This window comes from Populus nigra, chromosome 13, assembly GCF_951802175.1.
Source record: "Populus nigra chromosome 13, ddPopNigr1.1, whole genome shotgun sequence".
NCBI classification, from domain to species: Eukaryota; Viridiplantae; Streptophyta; class Magnoliopsida; order Malpighiales; family Salicaceae; genus Populus; species Populus nigra.
Window position 1 is genome coordinate 8,281,795 of NC_084864.1, and position 23,980 is coordinate 8,305,774.

The 23,980-nt window shown below is 30.3% G+C and overlaps 1 protein-coding gene and 1 long non-coding RNA gene across 3 annotated transcripts; both read right to left on the bottom strand.

Annotated features, from left to right (window-relative positions):
• Positions 1–8,513: 8,513 nt before the first annotated feature.
• Positions 8,514–12,130, bottom strand: LOC133670670 (protein ANTHESIS POMOTING FACTOR 1-like). 2 transcript variants are annotated; one of them, XM_062091230.1, is made up of 10 exons: positions 11,900–12,130; positions 11,674–11,774; positions 11,458–11,567; positions 11,280–11,346; positions 10,726–10,825; positions 10,482–10,598; positions 10,270–10,407; positions 10,015–10,096; positions 9,612–9,661; positions 8,514–8,884 (listed from the first exon to the last, which is right to left on the bottom strand). In XM_062091230.1, the coding sequence occupies exons 1-10, from the start codon at positions 11,969–11,971 to the stop codon at positions 8,699–8,701; spliced, it is 1,023 nt and encodes a 340-aa protein (XP_061947214.1). In that variant the 5' UTR covers positions 11,972–12,130; the 3' UTR covers positions 8,514–8,698. The 2 variants fall into 2 exon arrangements, with proteins under 2 accessions (XP_061947214.1, XP_061947215.1); XM_062091231.1 differs by having other exon boundaries at positions 8,665–8,884; positions 9,612–9,674.
• Positions 12,131–19,920: 7,790 nt separating this feature from the next.
• LOC133670945 (uncharacterized) lies at positions 19,921–21,237 on the bottom strand. The gene is made up of 2 exons (XR_009834184.1): positions 20,267–21,237; positions 19,921–20,171 (listed from the first exon to the last, which is right to left on the bottom strand). It is a non-coding gene; the product is annotated as an uncharacterized LOC133670945 (long non-coding RNA).
• Positions 21,238–23,980: the final 2,743 nt, after the last annotated feature.

Genomic DNA, 23,980 nt, shown 5'->3' on the forward strand with positions numbered 1-23,980 from the left:
CTTCTTTCAATTATATCTTCCCTGGTGTTAGTAGAATCTCTTTATTCCTTTAAACTTAGGTTATATTTGTGTTGATCTAATATGTAAAAATAGAGCAATCAACCTTATACTAATTAGCTAATTAATCATCAATTTTTAACCAATTATACTATTTGTTCACTGTTTTTCTTTCCTACGATAAGGAGAAGCTAACATTATGAATTTAATCCAATAAAAAACAAATAGTAATCTCATAAAACCAAATAAAACATGGGTGTTCCAAGATCTTAAACTTTTAAAAAAAAATATTTATTCCAAGTAGCACCGCACAAGAACAAGAATAGATAAAAAAAAAACGCAAGAAAATAAGTAAATACATATAAAAAAAAGAAAACAAGAGTTGTAAATAAACACAATGTTAGAAAAAAGATAGATTGAGTAAATTACAAAAAAGAATTTGTATATATAGAGTTGATCACCTTACCAAATAGTTGGATGAGCCTATCTATATAGTATAATGTTTAAGTTTTATCTAAACATCAAATTTTAATCCAATACAAATTATTTATATTAGATAAAGAGCTTACATATTTAATCTTACCACAATCTAAACTTCTCCTAAATAATAATCACATGAATCATAACTAATAAAGATTTATAGATAATGTTAGTTTAGAAAATATAAGACTTGGTTGTCAGTCGACCATAAGTTCTCACTAGTTGATTTTAACAGTCTCTACCTTTTTTTATTTTTGTATTATCTTCATAATTGTTGTCTAAATCATGCAGTTGGCCAAGTTTAGCTTGAAAATTTGTAGATATGTTTTTATGATGGTCATTTGTCTCTATATCATAAAGAATTTTCAATCTGTTATCTTCTTTGTAGGTTGTCTATAAGGCTTGAGCCTAGACTTGATTCGTAATACATATGTGGCCAAACTTATGTCTAAACCAAGTATTTTATTATAATCCCAAGAAAAAAAGTTTTATAAGTGTGCAGTAATAATACTAGATCTTTTTGAAAATCTTCTAGTAAAGTTTCACTTATAAATATTGATTTAAGCCAATTATTAGTTCCTAAATTAACTTTAATCAACGAATTCTAAATTTCATCTTATCCATCATCCATCATTGATTATATTGAAAGAATAATAGTCATTTCAGGTACGACCAATTGATAATCTTGATGCATTTCCATCAAACAAATTTTTTTCTTGTTTTTAATACATCTACAAGCTTCGTTAAAAGCTTGAACACATGCAACTAAGTTGTAGTGAATCATTTATTAAAATGTTTCAAATCCCTAGCAATTACCTTTCAAATACAAGTTATTTGGCCTAGCAAAGTCTGCCATTAATTTTCACATATATGATGTCTTTTTGCTTACTAAAAAGTTGATTGGGCGGCCCTGTTATTCACATCTATTAATTAAATTGAGCCTACATCACTGTTATACAACCATGTATTTTTCATCTCTGAATTTACAATGAATGGCTTATTATATGTTTTAACTATTTTAGTTGACCCATCTAGTAATCAAAACATCAAAGTTTTATATAAGGATGACCACATGCTCATGTTAGTGTACATCTAATCTTTACTAAAATAAGGCATTATAACTTCTTTTTTCGCTTCAACCATAAAAAAAAAAATATATATATATATATATATTAAAGGTCTTGGATCTAATAGTTCGATCCACCTGTTACATTCCTATAATCTCTCTTATGACCCTTGAAAAATTTGACATACCATTCCAGATGGACTCATGTCAATTTAATTGCAACCAATCTTATTTTTTATTTGTATAGGATTATTGCAATGTCGTGGTTATACAAATTAATTACCATAGCTTAAACAAACAAGATGATATAGAGCAAGTAAGGAGTCAATCCCACGAGGAAGATCTAGTTCAGGTCTTTATGCTAAATGATTCAAAGTTAGGGAGTTTTGAGGTTATCTAGGCTATGCTATAGTAAACAAAATAAAATAATCAAGCTAAATTAAATAAATCTAAAACTTATTAAGAGAAAAATCTTGGTCTCAAGTAAATATCTACCTACAGAAATCAAAACTGAATACTGAAATGATATGTCATTTTATATTATGAATATTTATCTTTCCTTAACATTAGTCAGTTAATCGATTCGTAATGTAACTAACCTTAACCATTAAACAACCACAGTATCCGCACTAGTAATTTAATTCAATGGCAACCTTAAGAACTAGATAAATTGATAAATCTATACAACATACTTGTCTACAGTCTATGCTCGATTTAGTTGAATATTTTCCCTAAGATCAACACCATAGATCCGCTATAATTATTAAACTTAGTCGCTTCACAAGTTTAAATATCACAACTCTGGTTTTAATAGCAAACTTAGCAGTAGATTGGTTTAGAATAATAGCTTAGAGTCCGATCTAACAATCAAACTACACAATCATAAGAAATAAGCATAGAAAAACATTCATACTCATCATATAAATTGGAAAGAAAAGATCGAATAGATCTCATAGTTTTTGAAATCCGAAGGTTTCTGTATCATTTTAAGTAAGAAAAATAACTTAGCATTGCATGTCTATTGAAAAACTAAGAAACAGAAGAGATGAAAGCATAATTTTCGGTTATAGAAGAAAATGGTGAGAGTTTTCTTCTTCTTTCTGACTGCCTCCTCTCCTCTTTCTTTCTCTCTTTCTTTTTATTTGATAGGAAATTCTAATCTCCACATCATTCCAATCCATTTGTACAAAAAATAAAAATAATTCTTTTTAAAGTAGACAGTCTACATTTAAGTAATACAACAACTATTTTCCTAAAGAAGAAAAAATAGTTTTGCCTAAAATCTTCAAGCTTTGACTTTGGACTTAGAGAAGTTAAATTGCCCAAATAAAGACCTTTTCCGTACGAAGAACAATTGCCATGTCGGTTTGGATGCTTTGGAAGTAAGTTGGGTTTGTTTCTTCACAAAACCTGTCTGCTGACATAATTTATAGGTTATCTTAGAAAAATCATATCTCTCTCATATGAGCTTCATTTTTATTTTATTTTTTGCTGAAATGTGGCATTTGATAGGTATTTGAGTCAGGAATACAAAAAAATTGAGTTTTCATCAAATGAACTTCTCTAACTCAAGATATTCAAGTCGGAATGCCTATAGGTCAAAATTGACAGAATGTGATATTTGTCTTTGAAGGCTACAATTTCCATGCCCTTTCTTTTTTATTTTTCTTGCCATATATTTATAGAAAGGTATAGATATTAGCTTTCTAATTCTACTAGAATCACTTCATTTCGACCTCTACAACTCAAGTTCTATATAAAACATCGATCAAATGTTAAATTTCCCAATATTCGACATGGGTGTAAACATGATCTGAATTTTATCTTCAATTTACTCATTTTCAAATCTTATATCTAAAAGTTCCTTCAAAACATAAAACAAAGATTATCAAGGCATTTTATATATAGAACATTAACAAAATACTAGGTAAATGCAGGTAAAACTATTAAATAATATGGTTACATCAACGACTAAGAGCAATCTTGTTTAGTATTGATTGATCTTAGATGCCTCTTATTAATAGCCTAAATGATCTATTCAACATTCAAAACTTTTTTCTTTAGTAAGGTGTATGGATTTATATTATTTTTCCTTACTAATGTGTTTTGGCACTGTATTCTCCTAAAATGAGCTTTGAATATTTATCCTTGTTTTCATCTCTTTTCTAAATTAAAGAGATGTTAGCATTTATTAACAATGTCATCATCTTCCTCCTTACTAGGTTTGGATGATTTCTATTATGGCTATTGTTTATGCCACTTATCATTAACTAGTCTTTTAAGTCTAAATATTTTTCCCTATCACTAAGTCACAACGTACTCATCTTTGCCTACCTATACCTTCATCTTTTGAAAGGATGGTATAGTAGGTAGGGCATTTACATGCCTCATAAAAAGTTATGTCTTAAACTTCTATCATCACCTCTTTATCTTTGCCATGATCTATATATTTCTTAATAGTATTAGTATTCATGACTAACTCTAACCTTTATCGTGGTTGATACATTTTATAATTCTTCTTTTACAATAAGTCATTTTATTAGATTGTTATCCACTTTTATTTTTTTTATCTAAAAAGAAAATGTGTCTAACCTCTAATGCCTTTTGAATTTGGTTTTTAAAGACAACACAACTATTAACATTATATCTTCATGAGTCATGCCACTTTTAATACTTCTTTCCTTTAATCTAATCAATAATAAGCATTGTATGATTTCTAATGAGTTTGATTCCCCCTCATATATTAGATGGTCAAACATTTCTTTACCTTTTTTGATATCAAAAGAGTACTCTTTATTATCATCGATAATTTTGGTAGGTTTTACTTGTTTTCTACTAGGTCTCATTAGCTTTTTTAAGTTTTTTTAATATAGCTAACTCAAATTGTCTTCTTTCTTTAAGTTTTATGATCAAAATTAGCTATTGTTGGACTTCCTCAATCTTTTTATTACATTATAAGGCAATCATTGAATGTGTGATTGCATTGTCATTCAAGATTTTTTAGGGTTTGGATTATATTTTCTTTCTTTTAAACCCAAGTTCTTAGTTGTAGCATTTCACACATTCAATTTGCATTTATGACCTTGTCAAGCATGTGGCTTTGATATGTTTCAGTCATATTTACCAATCACTTTTCATCAAAGAACCTTTTTATTTAACATAAAGGAAAGTATGGTGATTCTGTGGTTTTGAGAAGTGGTTTGGTCTTGGGTTTTATTGTTTTTTTTTTTACATGTGGAAGTTCACATTTTATAGTTTTAGGGAGACGTATGTTTTTCTTAGAAAAGGTAGATACATGGCAATGGGTAGAAAGATCTTCTCTTGAACATCCATGGTTTTTCTCTTATTTGTTCCAATTCTTTACTCACATGACTTTATTTTTTTAGGTATGTATTGGGTGTGTTGTTATAAAAGAAAGCTTGGTTTCACTTTAGAAAGATGAGACAATCTCATAGTTAGGTATATGACAAAAAAGGCAATACCTTTAAGTGTTTATGAGATTAAAAAAAAAGGTTCTAAGAAACCTGATTGTGTTCACTTTATGATGTCTTGTTTTTATTTGCTTAGTTGCAAACTATATTTGATAAGAATAAGTTTTTAACTTCGGGGTAAAGCATGTTGAAGTGTTTGTTGTTTCTCTTTAGTTTTTAATCATGCAAAACCATTGGTAGAGGACAAGCTTTTTGGCAACTAGAAATCACATATGTAAGTCTTCTTCAAAGTTTTGGTTATGGTAAGCTCTTATGCATGGTTCCATATGGTAAAGCATGGAAGATTACATGATACTTTGGGGAGAAGAGAGCATTTAGAATTGGTTTCCATATAGGTGAAAATGCTAGTAAGGCATAACCCTTTTTCTTGATAGCCTAATTTTATGTAAAAAGAACATATTTAGTCCTTACTATTCAACACCCAATACATGGAGAAGGATGTCACTTGTACATGGTGATTTGCCAACGGAGGAGGGCATATCAGTGTCGGTTAGAGATTTTTTTTTTAATTTTTTTAAAATTGTAACATGGTATAAGATCCTCTAAAGTTTTTGTTTCCTTAAATCATGCAATGAGATGGTGGCAATAGAGTTTAGAGAGTCATAGGGATCCCCATCTTCACAATAGAGTTTCAAAGAAATGTAGAGAAAAGAAAACAAAGAAATGAAGCCAAGAACCCACGCGTTTCCATGCATAAAAGCACAACTCAACAATTTTTACTGAGCTGCAATGGCAATGTGGCAACAAAGATCCCCATCTTCACAAGCCACCTCATCTTCTTTTACGTTTTTCAGTGTTTTCTTTTCTCTACATTTCTTTGTTTTTTGTTATTTTCCCGAACAGAGGCCCTGAAACTTGTTTCTCATGCAAAACCCTTACTCACCATCTTACCCTTCAACGTGTCGCCATATTGCACTTCCCACTCCTCTTTAAGACACCACCACCCCATGTCGATCTCTTCCTCACCACTTGTCTCTGTTTATCTACGTCCCATATCTTCGTTTTCGCTGCACAAACCAACCTCCTCGAAGACGCGTTACCATCGCCAATGGTTGATCGTAAGCAGCCGCACCAAGTGCAAGTGCATGGCTTGAGGGGTCCACAACAGCAAGGGCCATCAGCCACTTGGACTCATTTCAGTGGCTTGCCAGAAGGAAAAAGGAAGTATAAAAAAAAAGGAAAAACTCGAATGATATCCAGAGACTTTGAATTATCTCTTGATCATCAACAATTATGTTATCATTTTTCCTGATTTTCATTTATCTTTCAACTTTAGAATACCCAAACTTCTGTCCAGTTCAAATCCGAGTACGAGAAGAAATTTGGATCTCTTTTTTTATTTGAAGCATAGAAATCCATCCATGCGGAACCTAGAAAATTGTCGAACAATTTGAATAGTCCTGAGTCAAAGCCAAAAGTGTTGGGGGATTAAATAGATTATCGAGCCAAAAATGCAATGATCCCTTTATCAATTGTTTATACTCTATACTCTGCCAAGAAGATTACCTTCGAAGATTCGCCAGCCATAGGCAGATATATCCTGTTGCTTAGTGTTTAATTTTCTATCATGTCAACCCAAAATCAGGCGATCAAAGGTTCTAAACGTTTTCCCACAAACACTCTTGGTCTGCTTCCTTGAAGATAAATGCAAATGCACCGTTACATGGTTTGATGGCAAAAACAGGGTCTAAAACGACATGAATACAGGATGGAAGTTCTCTAGCAAAATTAACGCATAAAAATTCAAAGAAAGAGAGGTGCATATTTCACGAAACGTTTAGTGTAGATCCTTTAAGGCTACGGTGATTCGGTGTTTTCCACTGGCTCATTGGTTTTAAAGGATGGTGATTCGGTGTTTTCCACCGACTCATTGGTTTTAAAGGATTAGGGTGTCGGTGTCTTTTTTTTAACACAATAAAAATAAACTTTTACTTCTAGAATCAATAAAATTAAGATCATGAAAAAATTTCTATCCCAGGATATAAACAAAAAAAAAATGCTAGACAAGGGTTTTTTTAGCTTTTTTATTTTTTATATGTGGAAGTACATATTTAATCTTAGAAAAAACAAATAATAATCTTTTTTAAATGTGGTGTTTTTGTACTTTCACACCAATATTTTGTATAATTACCCGGGTCATTGGGAACATTTGGATATTTTCATGTTGTCTTTTGAATTTTTAAGTCAGAAAAGCTGCTAGCACGTGCGCAATACGCTTCAGCAAGTGGATGGTATCCGTGCTATTCAAGTGGCGTGTGGCCAAATCTAGTCGTCCAATTTCTCTCTGTCTGCGCCACCATGTTCTCTTCCACATGGTTTGGTGTGTGGTGGTCTATGGTAGTAGGATAGTCATCATTAGTCCTTTGTTTTTTTCTGTTCTTTTCTCTCTCCTGATAGTCAAGTACATCATTATCCTCTTTATTTTGTTTTTCAATTCTAGTCCTCATTATTTAATTTCTTATTTTGTTCTTATTCTTTTTATAGATTTTTTTTTTTTTTTTTACAATTTAGTCTTTCAATTACAATTTTTCATGTCTTGTTTTCATTTTGATCTTTTTTTAATTTTTAGTTTTTTTTTTCTTGGTCTTTTTGTTGAGGTTTTTTTAGCTTTCAATTTAATCTTCAATCAAAGTTTTTGTTGTTTTATTTTTTCCAATTTGAACCTCATTCTTTTAATTTGTTTTTTCATTTGTAAAAACTATTTTTCAATTCAATTCAATGTAACCCTTCGATTGAAATTTTTTATTTGCTCTCTAATTAATAGTTTTTATTTCACCCTCGTTTTTATTTGGATCCTCTTGTGTAGTAGTTTTTTTCTTGATTTCATCTATCAACATTTAATTTGTTGGGCATTCAGCTTCGTACAATATTATCATTCTGCATTATTTTATTTTTTAAAATTGTTTTATGATTATCTTCAATTATTTTTATATGAGTTTTTCTTGGTCTAATAGTCTAAGTCACGAGCATTGCATGCCTCTTTTGAATATGAGTTTTGTTTAATTGTTTTGTTTGTGTTTGATTTTTTAAGATATTATTTTAATTCATCTATGATTTTTTTTTATACAAATAAATTTTATTTTTCAAAATAAAAAATATTTATTTTTAAATAATATTGCTAATGTGTTCGGTCTTGCATGATATTTTTTTAGGGCACAGGTTTATTCAGTCAGTTTCATTTGTATTTATTTTTTAAATCATGAGTTTTTAGGGTGTAAATTTATCTTTTATTGATTTAAATAAACAAGTTCAGTAAACACAATCAAGGTGAATGTCTTATTTTGTGTGGTTAAATATCTTGATTTACATTCATCTCTTAATTTTTTCAATTTTCATTTTGTTATTATTAACTATGTTTTAATTTATTTACATAAATAATTATCAATTTATCTAATTATGTAAAAATACACATCGAAATAGCCTATATACCCGGTATTTTTTAGATACCTAGCGTGTGCTTGTATAAAAGAAAAAAAAAATTGAAATCACGAGATCCAAACATTAAACAAAAGTGTTATGATACAGAAACTCGGTCCGATTCAAGCACACACCAAAATTTTGGCCCAACAAAGGGTACATTAGGTTACCAGGATTTCCATTGCACATAACAAGCTAAGCGCCTAGGATTCCTTTTAAGCATAAACGAAAAAGAGGTTACCAGGATTCATTGTTGAGGTACATGTTCAGATGGAGCTGCACCTTCAGTGTCCATGGGACGAGGATCGACAGTTGGTTTTGAGCTGTCAGGTATCCAAAACGTTAGAACAGTAGAGGCAGCAACGAACATGGCACGACGAGGAGCCCATTTCAAGCATGATGCAATGCCTATGTGACTGTTCCAGCATGACACCTGCAAAAGCACCCCGTTTTACATTGCCATCTCAGCTCTCATTGATGAATAAAGCCTGTTTTTGTACAAACAAGTACCTCAACCCAAGAGATTAATTCAGTATGAGTGCTATCATTTTCGAAATGATCAATTGATGATAGCTTAGTCATACAGAAATTTTTCCAAGAGGAAATTCAAAATTCGTAATTTTTCAACATAATAAATAAGGAAAAGTTGAATATCTATGAAGGTTGTTTTCATGGCCACCACTTCAATAGTGCTTTTACAAATGCGCAAGTAGATTTTTTTTCTTTTCTTTTATTTTCAAACACAAGTAGACGATGTTAAGGATATTCAATTTGCCACACAGGTGCCAATCCAACTAGCGGATGACTCCCCTTGGTTGCAAAGGGGAATCTACACTACTTGGGCAGTAGGCACGTATACTCTGCTTCCACATTGACATATTGCAGAATTCTGAACAATCACTGGGCCTAATATACATACAGAAAGAGAATGTAACTAAGGAACTATTATGATGTCCGGAGAGAATTCACCCGCCAAATACGTGGAGGTAAAGTAGTAAAAAACAAAGATCTTTTACATCCTTGCACTATATGACATCTTTCTAACGAGAGTCAAAGGGGTGAATAGCCTAGCTACATTGAATTCCTTTTCTTTTTTTTTGCCATGATTGCCCTGTGCAATTTAAAAAACCAATCAGACAAAATATTGAGATGATCCATACCTCATTTTGCATGTTGATGTTCCAGGCATGCAGGGTTCCATCTCCTGAGCCTGTACAGAAAAACTGTTAGCACCATTTCAGTACTCCAAATAGAGAACATCAAAAGACTAAGTTGAAATTTGCATCTCACTATGCTACATTAGATGATAGCTCAAAACCATCATGAGTTGTATTGTATTGTTGTTCATTAAAAAAAACCCACAGCAGGTGACATTAGCATAAATGCTTGACATGTGATTATTAGTGGTAGCTTTTAAACTTTGAACAACTAACATTAGTTTCAAAACTCAAATTGATGGCATTGACATTCAACCTCATATATCATATTAGTTTTCTTTGGGTAAAATGGGAATGAATATGATTTTTAACATTTTATTAGGAGAATTGAACCAAAATCAGATACCTGATACCACATATTGGCCATCTGGGGTAAAAGTAGCCTCTATAGTTGTACTGGGAGATGGTTCCAAACTGAAGCCACATCGCTGCAAGAGGAAAAGTTTAGATTGGTCACTTAACCCATACATTATACATAAACAGAACAATGTACAAGCTTCTTTAGAATCAAATCAACAGGACATTGGGCTGGCTTTAAGGAGATAACAAATCAGGTACTTTTAAAAGACCTAAACAGAAGTATTCATCCCAGGAAGCTAACCTTGTCTCCACCATATGCATCAAGAACATAGATGTTGTTACTTGTGGTAGTCAATAGCATTGATTTACCATCATTGCTGAATTTAATATCACAAACCTCAGCTGTATCTCCACCAACTAAAAAGGTGTCAAAGGGACCCTACAATTAGAGATACAGGTCAAACTCAGCAGAATAATAAATCACAGTCAAGTCGTTGCTTTGTAGATACAAACCTTGTCATAGGATCGTGAATCAAACAGTTTAATAGCACCCCCTTCCATTGCCACAGCAAATACAAGACCTTGCTGGTCGTATGCAACTGTGGGTCTACCGCGTAAATGCAAAATTCCCTGAAAACTATAACAGTGAGCATAAATCACAAACATGTAGCATAAATACAAGCTGTTTGGAATAAGATAGTAGATTGGTCATCACAACTGCCTCACATCAAAAGTTAATGCTAAACTAGAAGCAAACCTGGCAGGCATTTACGCGAAGATCCCATATTCTAATGCTGTGGTCAAGAGAGCTGGACATGAAGCTATCATTAATTGGAGACATGCAGAGCGAAACAACCCTACAACATGATATATATATATATAAAAAATTTTCATGTTAGCTTCATGAGATGGAAGACACATTTGAGATTGGGAAAAATAAAAAAGTGACAAGAATCTAAACTACCCTAAATAAGCCACGGCAATGTGTGAATGTGATACAATGAGATGTAAACAGATGAGGGAAGCACCCATTTTCTGTTTTTACAACATATACATGTTATCATCAGGTGGAATGGTAAAAGCAAAGCACTTCTGCCATCAACGATTCGGCTCATGGTAAATGACTTGAATCTGAGAAGTAATGCCCATATTCGAATACCCCACCCGCAACTACCGAAAACAAATAAAAACATGAAAGCAATGTTGCCAAAAGATACATGATATTGACTTTGACTGCAATAAAACAAAACAAAATACAAAGTGATTTTTGCAAGAAACCACAATCTGTGCTGATTACTAAAGAAGCTATACTTGTCTTTATGGCCTTTGAAGTAGCGAAGACATCGATTATCATACAATGATAGATAACGTAATGATTCTGCAAAATAAATAAATAAATAAATATCCTAACACCCACTCAATCATCACAAAATATATATATATATATATATATGCAAAACAAGAAAAGAAAATGTAGACCAGAGCAGACCTCCGGTAGAATCTAAATGGTATACTGAGGAACAAATAACGGAGCTAGGGTGGTGCGTGAAACATATTCGATCTGTACCGTGTTTCTTGTGATATGTAGTCTTCAGCAATCTGAAATATTCAATTACAAAAAAACTTACAATAATAATATCCCATACTAAAATTAAATTTATTATTATTATTTATTTATTTTGTTAAAAAAAGAAAACTGACTTACTTGGCACTTGCAATGTCGTAAAGACGAACCGAATCATCCTCGCTAGCTGTAACTAACAGATCGTCTTTTCGATGAAAATCAACTGAATTAATCTTCCCTCCCTATATAAATTACAAAATTAATTATTAATTGCTTCTGTTTGAAAATTAAAACTCTATCTGGTGGAATGTGATTCTTTTGAGTTGAAATAAGGAAATGGAGGAAGGAGGAATATTGTGAAGCTTACAAAGTCGGAGAAAACAGCTCCGATAGACATACTGCGCACCGTATCATCATCGAGCTCTGTAAGCGACATCATAGCCACTGATATTGATGGAGTCTGTCTATCTGGTTTCGATGGAGTTTGGACAAGGAAGAACGATTGATATTTTCTACGAAAAAATTAAAAAACAATATACCGCTGCTGCTCCTCATCCTCCAATCATAGCAGTGAAACCGGCCCGTACCGCGACCTGTAGTCTGCATCGGCTTTTAAGTGTGTGTTTGCGAACGTAAATCATTTTTCTAAAAAGTTTTTTTTTAAAATGAAATTTATTTTATGTTTTAGAATTATTTTGGTGTGTTAATGTCAAAAATAATTTTTAAAAGTAAAAAAAAATAATATATTTCTAAACAAAAAACACTTTGAACCACCATCATTACCACAATCTCAAACAGATCATAAACAAAACTTGAGTTTATAATTAGCCTGGTTAAATTTAAATGACTATTTGAGTTAACTTAAAATTTGATAAGATGCATCCTTATCTTTTACATTTTATTTTAATAAATTAAAAATATATAAAATTAATTTATGAATACTTATTCTATATTTATATAGGATGTTTCGTAAATTTTTAATATGAGATAGCTATATATATTTTATTTCAATTTGAAAAGTTTCTTAACTTTTTTTTATGAAATATTTATATATATAGTCTATTTTCGGATATAATTTTTTAAAACTTTTCATATAAAATATTAAAATTTTAAATTTTTATCAAAATCATTCAGGTTAAATCTTATAATTTGAACCCAATCCTTTAGTTATTCAATTTTATTTTTTTTTTGTCTTAGCTTACTTTTTCTCTATTTTTTTTTAACACTTTTTTTCTTTTCTTCTCATCCCCATCTATTATTCAACTTTTTTTCTATATTTCTTAATACTTATCACATAACTTATTTATAATTTATAATAAATATTTTTACTTTAATTTTTCTAACTGCATTGAAATAAGAATTAAATTATTTTTTATTACATTTTATAATTTATAATTAATGTATGTATTTTGTATCATAAGAACTCTTAAACAATTACAACAAGATTCAAACGAATTTTCTTATAAATATAAATATAAAATAAAATAAAATTTGTATCATTAACAAAAAAAATAAAAAAAAATATTTCAGTGTATTTTTTTGTATTTTGGTTATCAGTTTTTTTTTTCAATTTCATCATTTTATATTGCACTGATTAATTATTAGGCTTGATAATTTATTTGGTGCAATTTTATTTGGGGTTTTGTGGTTAAAAAAAAAGTTTTGGCATTGATTTGGTTTTAGATTTTGTAAAGCAAAATTTGACTTGATTGTCCATAAAAGATTAAAAGTGAGAGGACTGAAATGGAAAGTGAAGAGGCTGAAAGTAAAAGAGAGATGAAATGAAAACCTTTTATTTAAGAAGAAATTTTTTTCTTTCTTTTCGGTCCGTTATCTCTTTTTTTTTTCATTTGGCCATCGAGTTTTTTTTTCTTGAATTTTATCCTTTAACATTGTATTGATTGGTGATTTGGTTTGTATTTCTTACTTTTGAGGAATCTCAACCTAAAACAATATCTTGATATTGGGCTGGTTTTGGATTTTGCAAAAAAATAATTTGGTTTTGTTGTTTGTGAACAATTAAAAATAAGAGGATCAAAATTAAACTCTTAGTGAAATGGCATACCTTTAAAAAAAAAAACAATTGGTTTCAAGGCCTTTAAGGTTTAAAATCTTTTCCAAGTTCTTTTTTTTTTAATCTTCTTACTTTAAGAAATTATATGTTTTAATTTAAGACAAGGTCACTCGATTATAGCGAAGGAGAGAGGTAAAGTTATTGCTTAGCCACATTCCAAAACAAAGGTTGATATTGGTGTCAATAAATTTCATTCGACAAAAAAAGTCTCATTGAGGTCTTTTTAAATCTTTGTATTGCTTTTTATAAAAAAAATCGAGCTTGAGAGAAAAAAAGTTCCCAGTTTAATTTCGTGTTTTTGAATTATTTTTTTTACGTTATTGGGTAACTTGATTTACTTTATTTATTTTGAAAGGTTATAGGGGGCATTTTTAAACGAAAATAAGTTGAAAATATATTTTTAGATAAAATTAACACCCACTAATTTTCTAGCCACCTCTGTGGTGTTTGAATTTGAGGAGATAGTTAAAAAAATAAAGTACTTGAACCAAGTCAGGTCCATAACTTGAACACAAACATTGGGTTTTAGGTTAGATATAGATATTGTTTTACCCTACCCAAAACCTTACCAAACCCGACTCGAAAATCAAGAATGCCCTTAAAGTATGACAAAATTACATGATGTGAACCCTGTGGATATAAAGATCTAGAAACCACAGTCAAGTAAGACATTTCTCAAGAAAGCTAAGATCAAGTTTGAAATTAAACTTGACACAATAATAATCTATACTAAGGAACCAAGACTATAAGTAATTGAACCCTCACCCAATGCCTATAAAGAGACGTGGACGAGAAGTATAGAAGATGGCATGGAGCATGGTCAATATTTTTATAAGCCAGAGTAATTTAATGAAGAATAAAAAAGTACGAGCAAAACCTCTCATACAATAATAATTGCTTAAATCAAAGTCTATTAAAAAAAATTAAATAAAATTTAAATAACCATATTTATAGATAAAAATTCCTGAACAATTCTGAAAAAAAAAAACAATAAAAGAGTTCTTAATAAAATTAAAAAAAAAATTCTAAATCAATTAGAAAATCAATGTAGTTCTAGTACAACATTTTTTGGACCTTATTATATGGCTTTCTTAATGTTCAATTTCCTTAAAATTCTAACCTAATATATAAAAAGACCTCTAAAAATATCTGGTAAAATTGCAGCTCAATCCAATGGTCTGATCAAATATTATGCTTATTAGAGTAAAATTGTACATTAAAAAAATAAACTCAAAATTACCTCTAATACTGAAACTAGTTAACCCACCATTGCAAAATAATTTGACCCTAATGTTGTAGATGAATTTGACCCCTCTGACACATAGATTAGATTGACTTGTGTTGTAAATTGATCAAACCCCTCTTACACATTGATTAAATTGACTAAGATCTGACCATCATTTATTGAAGTTATAGCTTTCTTGAAACTCATATTGGCTTGAATAAGCCTGTTAAATACATATTTGAGTTTCTTTACCCTTTATCTTATAAATGGCCAAACTAGAACTTCTAATCGATCATGTGGTGTAATTTGGATTATATCATCTCATCTCATCTCTCCTTAAAAGAATTTACTTCAAATCATCACCTACATCAAACAAAAAAAAACATTAAAAGTAGCAGTAACACCATACTCACCTAGTAAATCTACTTTATAGGCATTATTATTGATTGTTTCAAGGATTTTGAATGGTCTCCATCTCCATCTCCACCTCTATCTTTTTACTTATGCACTCAAATTCAATCATCTAGTTCAAAAATAACCATATTTCACCCTTTATTAGCTTTGAATACATATTGCTCATTCTTTTTTTGTATTTTCCACCTCACATTTTAATGGAAAGCCTTTACTACTTGAGTTTTTTTTATTGACATCAAGATTAACCCTTTCATTAATAGGTAAAGGAAACAAATCCAAAGAAGTCAAAGGATTAAGTCATAAACATTTCCAAAAGGTGAATAAATAATAATCGAATGCACCCTCTTAGTATATGCAAATTCAATAAATAGCAAGCGTTCTTCTCAATTCTTCAAATTATTTTGAATAATAGTCTTAATAATATAGTTAAAAGTGGACTAGAGTGCTGAAATCTTTAACAATTCTACTAGCCAAACCATGAAAACTTCTCACCTTTGAGATTGACTTAGATGTAGGTCATTCTTGGATAGCCCTAACATTTTCTCCATCCATCTCAATAATTTTTGCACTAACAACATATCTAATAAATACAATATTTTCCATGCAAAGTCACACTTTTTCATATTAGCATAAAAACATTCTTTTCGTAAAATAATCAATGTATTCTATAAATATTCAACATGGTCCTCTAAATTCTTACTACAAATCACAACAAACTTACCTATAAAGTTTTGCAAAACATGGTTCATTAATCTCATGAAAGTACTAGGTGTATTAGTAAGTCTAAAAGGAATAACTAACCATGTATACAAACCATATTTAGTTTTATTCATTTTCCTCTTTCATTCTTATTTGATTATATTTATTTTTCAAATCAATCTTAGAAAACATTTAAGACTTATGCAATTCATCTAACATCTCATCAAGTCTAGGGATTGGGTGTCTACACTTTACCATAATATTGTTGATAGTCCGATAATCACTCATTCTCCAAGTCCTATCCTTTTTCGATACCAATAATACTAGAATTGCACATGGACTCGTGATTGCTCTTATATACCCTTTTGTCATCAATTATTTCGCATGCTTTTAAAGTTTATTTATCTCATCGAGATTACTTCTATAGGTTGACCGATTAAGTAAAGATGTTTCAAGTACAAGATCAATTTGATGCTCAACTCCCTTAATAGGTGGCAACCCACTAAGAATTTCATCAGGAAAGATGTTGTTAAAATCTTGTAATAAAAAAACATAAACATTAAAAAGACAATGATCAAGGTCATTAGTATTAAAATATGCCTCCAAATACACATGTAAAATCGTAGGCATGTTAGAAAAATAAGCATTTTTAATCTCACTTCTCTTTGCATAAAAATTAACATGTTTCTTTATTTTTTCTACACTCTTCTTTTTTCACCCTTTATTTCTTCTTTATTTTCTTAGCTGAATCTTGCTAATTCTTATTTTGGCTAAATCTCTAGCTCCTTAAATGTGCTTGGCTGAAAAATGACTAACATTTTCCTCAATTCCTTCCAAAGTCCATACCTAAACCTCTAAATTTGATATTGCTTGGTAGGAACAAGAGTAGAAGCAAAGATAGAAAGGTCCTAAAATCATCTCTCATACTCTAACATTATTATATTACCTTACTTGAAGGCCAGAAACTCTTGTTTCTTACTCCTTCTATGCTATATGGAGTAATATCAAATGTCAAACTCTATATAGAAATCCATCCATGACAACACTTCCCCTGGTTTTCTTGCCCTCATAATTTCCCACCATGTATGAGCACTATCAAAAAGTAACTAGGCCACATAATTCACCCGTACATCCTTTGGCACTGGAATCTAGGTGAGTGCTTCCTCCACTTTCTTAAGAATACCCAACCACTTTTAAATCCTCCTCCCTCAATATTGGGACATACCTTATCTCCCTCATATTCTTTACCCAATACACTAGGGTAAGGGAGCTAACTTCACCGGCCATTTTTACTACTCCTGACAACCCTAACACAATAACTCTCACAATCTGCTCCAAGTAAAAAAGATCCTAGTGGAATATAGGTGCTCTTGGTAGCACCATAAATGAGGGTATACTAAACTACCCTATCCGATCAGATGCCTTAGACTATTGTATCCCTAAGGCTAATGATGGAGAGACATCTCTAGGCATAGTGATTCTCTTTGTACTGACTGCACCAGTACATCTGGTGAGTGAGTAAATATCTCTTAGAGGATCTCCCATTTGATCCCCTCCACTAATACTAGATCGTATCATCCTGAAACAAACATTGATTCCTCATCAACTCAAACAATTAGATCGTACCATCCTGAAAAATTTTAATTGGTTGTCATGATATTTGAGTGTGACATTTGTCATGTTAAATCATGTTTGTTCTCTTTATAATATTCATTGATCGTTTGAATAAAATTTGAAATTCCTTTTAAATCTCATTCCATCTTAGCCAAGTATTTCTGAGTAATACTATTTGAGAACAAATGAAAAATTTTTTCTAATTCACATAGAGTGATGAATACTCTCTTAATCACTCAAGTACATTCATATAGTTCTGTTATACTCAATATTTGTCCTTTCATTACCTCGATTAAGATAACATGTAATATGATCAAAGTATAGGATTCTCTATATAAGATAACTTAGTGATCTCAAGTTTAAGGATCACTTACACAACCATCATATGAGCCTTTCCATAGACATAGGTGATCTCTCCATATAAAATTCTCATGCAGGTCAGTTCAATGTACATGTCTTATAACAAGCACCTACATATTAGTTTTAGGTATTCCTTATACCTCAGCTTATGTGAATTTTCTTTCATAAAGGAAATAACATAATATGTATTAGTCTTTACAGCTCCAATGAATGTCTAGTACTTAATAGAGTATCGACTAGAAATAATTTAGGAATAATGCTTTGATGCAATAGGCATTTCATAATTATAACTTTATAATTTCTTTTATAAAATATTTTTTTTCCATGGACTTTATCTTTACTCTAGATTCATTAATCTAATATTATATGAATATTAAAGATAAATTAAGCATTTATTAATAATAAATGTGTATTTACATGAATATAATAATACTACTTATAACCAACCAATTGACTTTATGACATATTAAACTAACAATCTCTCACTTGTATTAAAGTCAATCACTCATATATATAATACCATATTGCTTCATGTAACATTAATGTTTCTGCATGGATAGTGGCTTAGTAAGAGGATCTTTTAGATACTCTTCGATGGGTACTTATTTTACCTTTACATCTTTTATTTCATTGATTTAACAAATCAAATGGAATTTCTTTAGCACTTATTTGGATTATTAATGAGACCTTGATTTTTTTGCTCATGCAATGGCTCCATTGTTATCACAATAGTGGATAACTAGATCAACAATGCTAGGAACCAACTTGGTTCATTAATGAACTTCTTGATTCAAACAACCTCTTTATTTCCTCAAACATGGAGGTATACTCTTATTCAATTGTAGAATCAGTTGTACTCTTTTATTTGAAACTCTTCCAACTCAAAGCATTACCATTTAGATTTAAACATTTATTGACTAGTATTCACTATTTTTCCAACATTTCATTGAAAAAATATTAATTCAATTAATTTTGAACTTCTAGTTTATATTCTCCATTGATGGGTCCTATAGCCAAGTATAGAATACTATTTTCATCATATCTCTCTCAATTTATATCTTAGAACACATGTCTTTGAAGGGGTCATTCCATGCAAAATAGATAAGAATCCAACGTTAAATTCATCACGCTAAGCTATTTTAGCATCTAATCTATATGTATGGATTGAGACAATCTAAGCAACCTTCTAGATCTATCTCTATAAATCAATATATTTAATATGTAGGTTGCTTCTCCTTTTTTTTACGAAGCAATTCTTAGACAATGAAAACTTTACCGATTAAAGTAAAGATATGTCATTTCTTAAAAATAAAATGTCATCTATATGTAATATTAGAAAAACGACATCACTCTCACTAACCTTTTGTAAACACAAGGTTTATTCATATTTTTTTATGAATGATTAAATCAAATCTGTTGATTATACCATCAAAATTAGATATGCATACTCCTTAAAACTTGCATTGTACATTTATACATTACCTTTCATGTTAGTTTTTCTTTTAAAGACCCGTTTAGATCCATTGGGTTTTATCCTTTCATGTGGATTAACCAAGTCCCAAACTTGGTTAGTATATAAAGTTCATAGCTTCATGTCATTTCTTGGAATAAATATCATATATTACTTCGAAGTAACTGGTAAACCCATCAATTATAAGCAATATATCATTCACAACTTTTATAAGAAGTCCTTATCTCATTAATATATGACATATCCTACCAAATTTATAAAGATTTTTTGTTTTTTAAGGTTCAAGCTAAACATCCAATGTTTTAGTCTTGAAAATATATTTCATATGGATGTAGTGTTCTAAGAGATGTAGAGAATCTCAAAAAAAAAATTTAGATAATCCTTGAAATATTTGGTCAAATATTAACCACCTCGATCCAATCGAAGTTTCTTAATATTTATTCCAATCTGTATTTTAATTTTATTACAGTTTATATTGAACCTCGGCATATTAAATTCAAGTATATACAAATCATTCATATAATTATCGGATCCATGAAAATATCATTATTATAAAATAACAACATTTGTCCTCAATAATAAATTTAAATCCATTTAATACTAAATAAAATGAAAACAATGTCTTAAAATATTGGAACAAAATAACAATTATAAAGTTCGAGTATCAGCTCATTAGGCAAAACAAAATAACTAGTTCATACAGCTAATGCAGCAACCATTGCTCCATTACTGAATTGTAGGTCCACTTTGCTTTTAACTAATCTTCTACTTATTTTTAGTTCCTACATGCAATTGCAAATGTAAAAACCATATTCGGTATCCAATACCCAAGAACTACAATGAAAATTAGTAAGATGGTTTTCAATTATAAACATACCTGAAGTATAAGCTTTACTGAGCTTTTCTACCTTCACAGTTGCAAGGTATTCCTTGCAATTCCTCCTTCAATGTCCTTCCTTACCATAATGGTGACAAATGTCTTTGTCTTTCTTGATGCCTCCAGTAGGTTTATTTGCTTTAGAGATAGCACACTTATTCTTCTTATCCTTCTTTTTAGACATTCTAAAAAACTGAACTAGAAGAATTGGGCCTTTTTTCCTTCTTAAGGGCCCCGTGTTAGGAGGAGCACACACAGTAGGAGCACAAGGTATGTGTTCTTCTTGTTACCTTTTTTTTATCTAAAAGGAGATTTACGTAAATACATGGTATATAAATAAGATAAAAATGCAAATATATGTTCAAAATTAAAAATAAGTTGATCGTGTTGACAGGGACTATTAAATGTAAATTAGTCATTGGCAGGGACTATTATATAAGAATAAGTTGGCAACAATGGCGAGGGCTATTATATGAAAATAAGTTGGTCACAATGACAGGGGCTATTACATGAAAATAAAGTGGTCGCGATGGTGAAGACGAAGGAAATCTAAAGCTAGGGTTTAAAAAGGGAGAAGAAGGAAACTTGAATTTTTCTTGCACCCATTCCTTGAATCTTTATCCAAGTTGAAGAACATGTTTAAAATGATTAATTATTATAATTTTGTGCTTTGATGAAGAAATTAAATTGCTATGATTATGTGAATTTGGGGATTCATGGTGTTAATTATTGAAATGATGCAATTTATGATTGAACTATATTAGAAAGCATTAATTATTAATAGGTAAGTGTTTAATTTAGAAATGGAAGAAACAAACTTTTCCCCCCTTTTTGTTATTGGTCTCGGCAGAAGGAGAAGATTTGGGAGATTGAAGAATTTAATACAATTGTTTAAGAATTATGGAAAGTAATGTACTTAGAAGGAGAAGATTTGGGAGATTGAAGAATTTAATACAATTGTTTAAGAATTATGGAAAGTAATGTACTTATAAATGTTAATAAATGGAATTGTAAAGGATTTTACATAAAAAGAAAAGGAGAAAATTTCATCCTTTTTACTTTAAGGGATTTCGGCCATGACATATAAAAAGGAGAAAAAAAAAAGAATTTCAACTTAGATTTTGTTAATGTAAAAGAGTGATTTTAGACAAATCGGATGGATTGTTGGAGAATTAGGAATTTAATTTTGAGGAAGGGTTAAAAAAAATGAAATGAGATTTTTGTCATTTGATTATGAATAATAAATGACATGTTGATTTTTGTGTTCATGCAGAAGAGGTCACAGGACCTAACCAGAGGGGACCATTTCACGCCCACAAACACCAGGTAGATGTTAAACACCTATAATAAATTAATCGTTTGATTTAGTATTTTATAAGAAATTTCCTTTGATTGTAATTTTAGTGTAGAGATTGCAAAATAAAAGGAATGGAAAATAATGTTCTGTTAAATGGGCGCGTTGAAAGATTATTTTCTGGTTACTGAAAGTAATGCCCTGTTAAATAAATGTGCATGTTGAAAGATTATTTCCTCGTTAATGGAAATAATACCCTGTTAAATGGGCGCGTTGAAAGATTATTTCCTCATTAATGAAAATAATGTCTTGTTAAATAAATGTGCGCATTGAAAGATTATTTCCTCATTAATGAAAATAATGCCCTGTTCAATGAGCGCGCGTGTTGAAAGATTATTTCCTTGTTAATGAAAATAATACCCTGTTAAATGGGCGCGTTGAAAGATTATTTCCTCGTTAATGGAAATGATGCCCTATTAAATAAATGTGTGCGTTGAAAGATTATTTTCTAGTTAATGAAAATGATGCCCTCTTAAATAAATGAGCGTGTTGAAAGATTATTTCCTTGTTAATGGAAATAATACCCTGTTAAATAGGTGCGTTAAAGATTAGTTCTTGGTTAATGGAAATAATGCCTTATTAAATAAATAGGCGTGCCAAAAGATTATTTCCTAGTTAATAGAAATAATGTCTTGTTAAATAAATGGACGTGCTGAAAGATTATTTCTTGGTTAATAGAAATAATGTCATGTTGAAATGGACACATTGGTTGAACTATTTTCTTTCTTTTCTTACATGAAATTCAGAAATAATGTATTAATAATTGGATGACTTGAGAAAGTTATGTCCTGACTAATGAAGAAGATATCTAGTTAAGGATTGACAAAAATAAAATTTAATTTAAATTAATGTATTGACGATAAGCACTTCGTTTAATGAGCTAGTGCGTATATTATCGTGTATGCTTCAAATAGTCCTTATTTTAATTGTATATTATTAATAAGTGTAAATTTTCTAGTTTTATCAAATATTCACATGTTATATAAATATGTTGTTAGATACCTCGCACCCTTTTGTCAGGTATGTAATTAACGACAATACCCTTACTTTAACGAGTAATATAGCTTTATTGTATTTATATTTGAATGTGTTTGTATCCTAAGAAATTAATGTTTATTATCAATAAATTAGTTTTAAATTTTGTATATGAAATCATACAATGTTAATTATTAAAAAAAAAATTCTACAGGGGACATGGCAATTGATGTTTTTAATAAAGTTGTGATGCTTAATTATATTAGGATGAGTTTGTGCTTATTATTTATAGATTTTGATTTTTGAATCAACAACTTGGTATTGAAAATACAAAGAATAACTTGGTATTGAAAATACAAAGGAGACTGCCAAAATTTTTAATAAATATTTACTTGAAGAGGGACTAATCAACTCTTTTAAATAACTATTTATTTAGGCCTTGACATGTTCCCTTATGAAATGATGTTTTACCTTAATATATTGTGTCCAAGAGTGATGCACATGATTTTTTGAAATGTTAATGGCAATAGTATTATCACATTTAATTGGAATGTTGCTTACCTTTATTCCGAAGACTAGTAGATGTTGTTTAATTTAAAGAACTTGTGCACAACAATTTGCAGTAGCCACATATTCTACTTCTATCATTGATAGGGCTATTGAGTGTTGTTTTTTTTACTCCAAGAAACTAGTGATTGTCCTAGAAATTTACATGCTCCAGATGTGCTTTTCCTACTTATTGAACTTCTAGGAAAGTCTGAGCCTATATATCCTATCAATTCAAAACTAGTAGATTTTGGATACCATACACAAAGTTTAGCAGTACCATTTAAGTATTTGAAAATCCTTTTAACAACAACTATATGACTTTCCTTAGGATTAGATTGAAAACATGCATGCATGCACGCACGCACGCACTGTACATTACATTAGGCTTTGCTTATTGTTAAATACAACAAAGACCTAATCATACCTTCATATAATTTTATATCAACAACCTTACCTTTTTCATCTTGATTTGGCTTTATGAAACTTGACAAAAGTGTGTGTTGGCATCTTAAGCTCTCAAAGCCATACCATTTCAATAGATTCAGAGTATACTTTGTTTGATGAAAAAATATGCCATCTTTAGTTTGTTTTATGGTCAGACCAAGAAAATAGTTTAGTTCTCCTATAAAGCTCATTCCAAACTCCTTTGACATACTGTTAGCAAAGTTTCTACACAAAATTTCATTTGAGGCACCAAAAATTATGTCATCAACATAGATTTGTACGAGAATGAAATCTTGATCATGCCAGGCTTTAGAAATTATGAAAAGAGTAGTGTAAGTTCTTCTTTTGGAAAACCACTTAGCCTTTCATACCAAGCTCTAGGAGCCTATTTT

Excerpts from the sequence above, each read along its gene's own strand:
- LOC133670670 (XM_062091230.1), bottom strand. The coding sequence starts at position 11,971 with ATGATGTCGCTTACAGAGCTCGATGATGATACGGTGCGCAGTATGTCT. Across the intron at positions 10,599-10,725 it reads TTCGCGTAAATGCCTGCCAG|GGAATTTTGCATTTACGCGG; the intron begins GTTTGCTTCTAG and ends TATAGTTTTCAG. Across the intron at positions 9,662-10,014 it reads TGGCCAATATGTGGTATCAG|GCTCAGGAGATGGAACCCTG; the intron begins GTATCTGATTTT and ends TTTTCTGTACAG.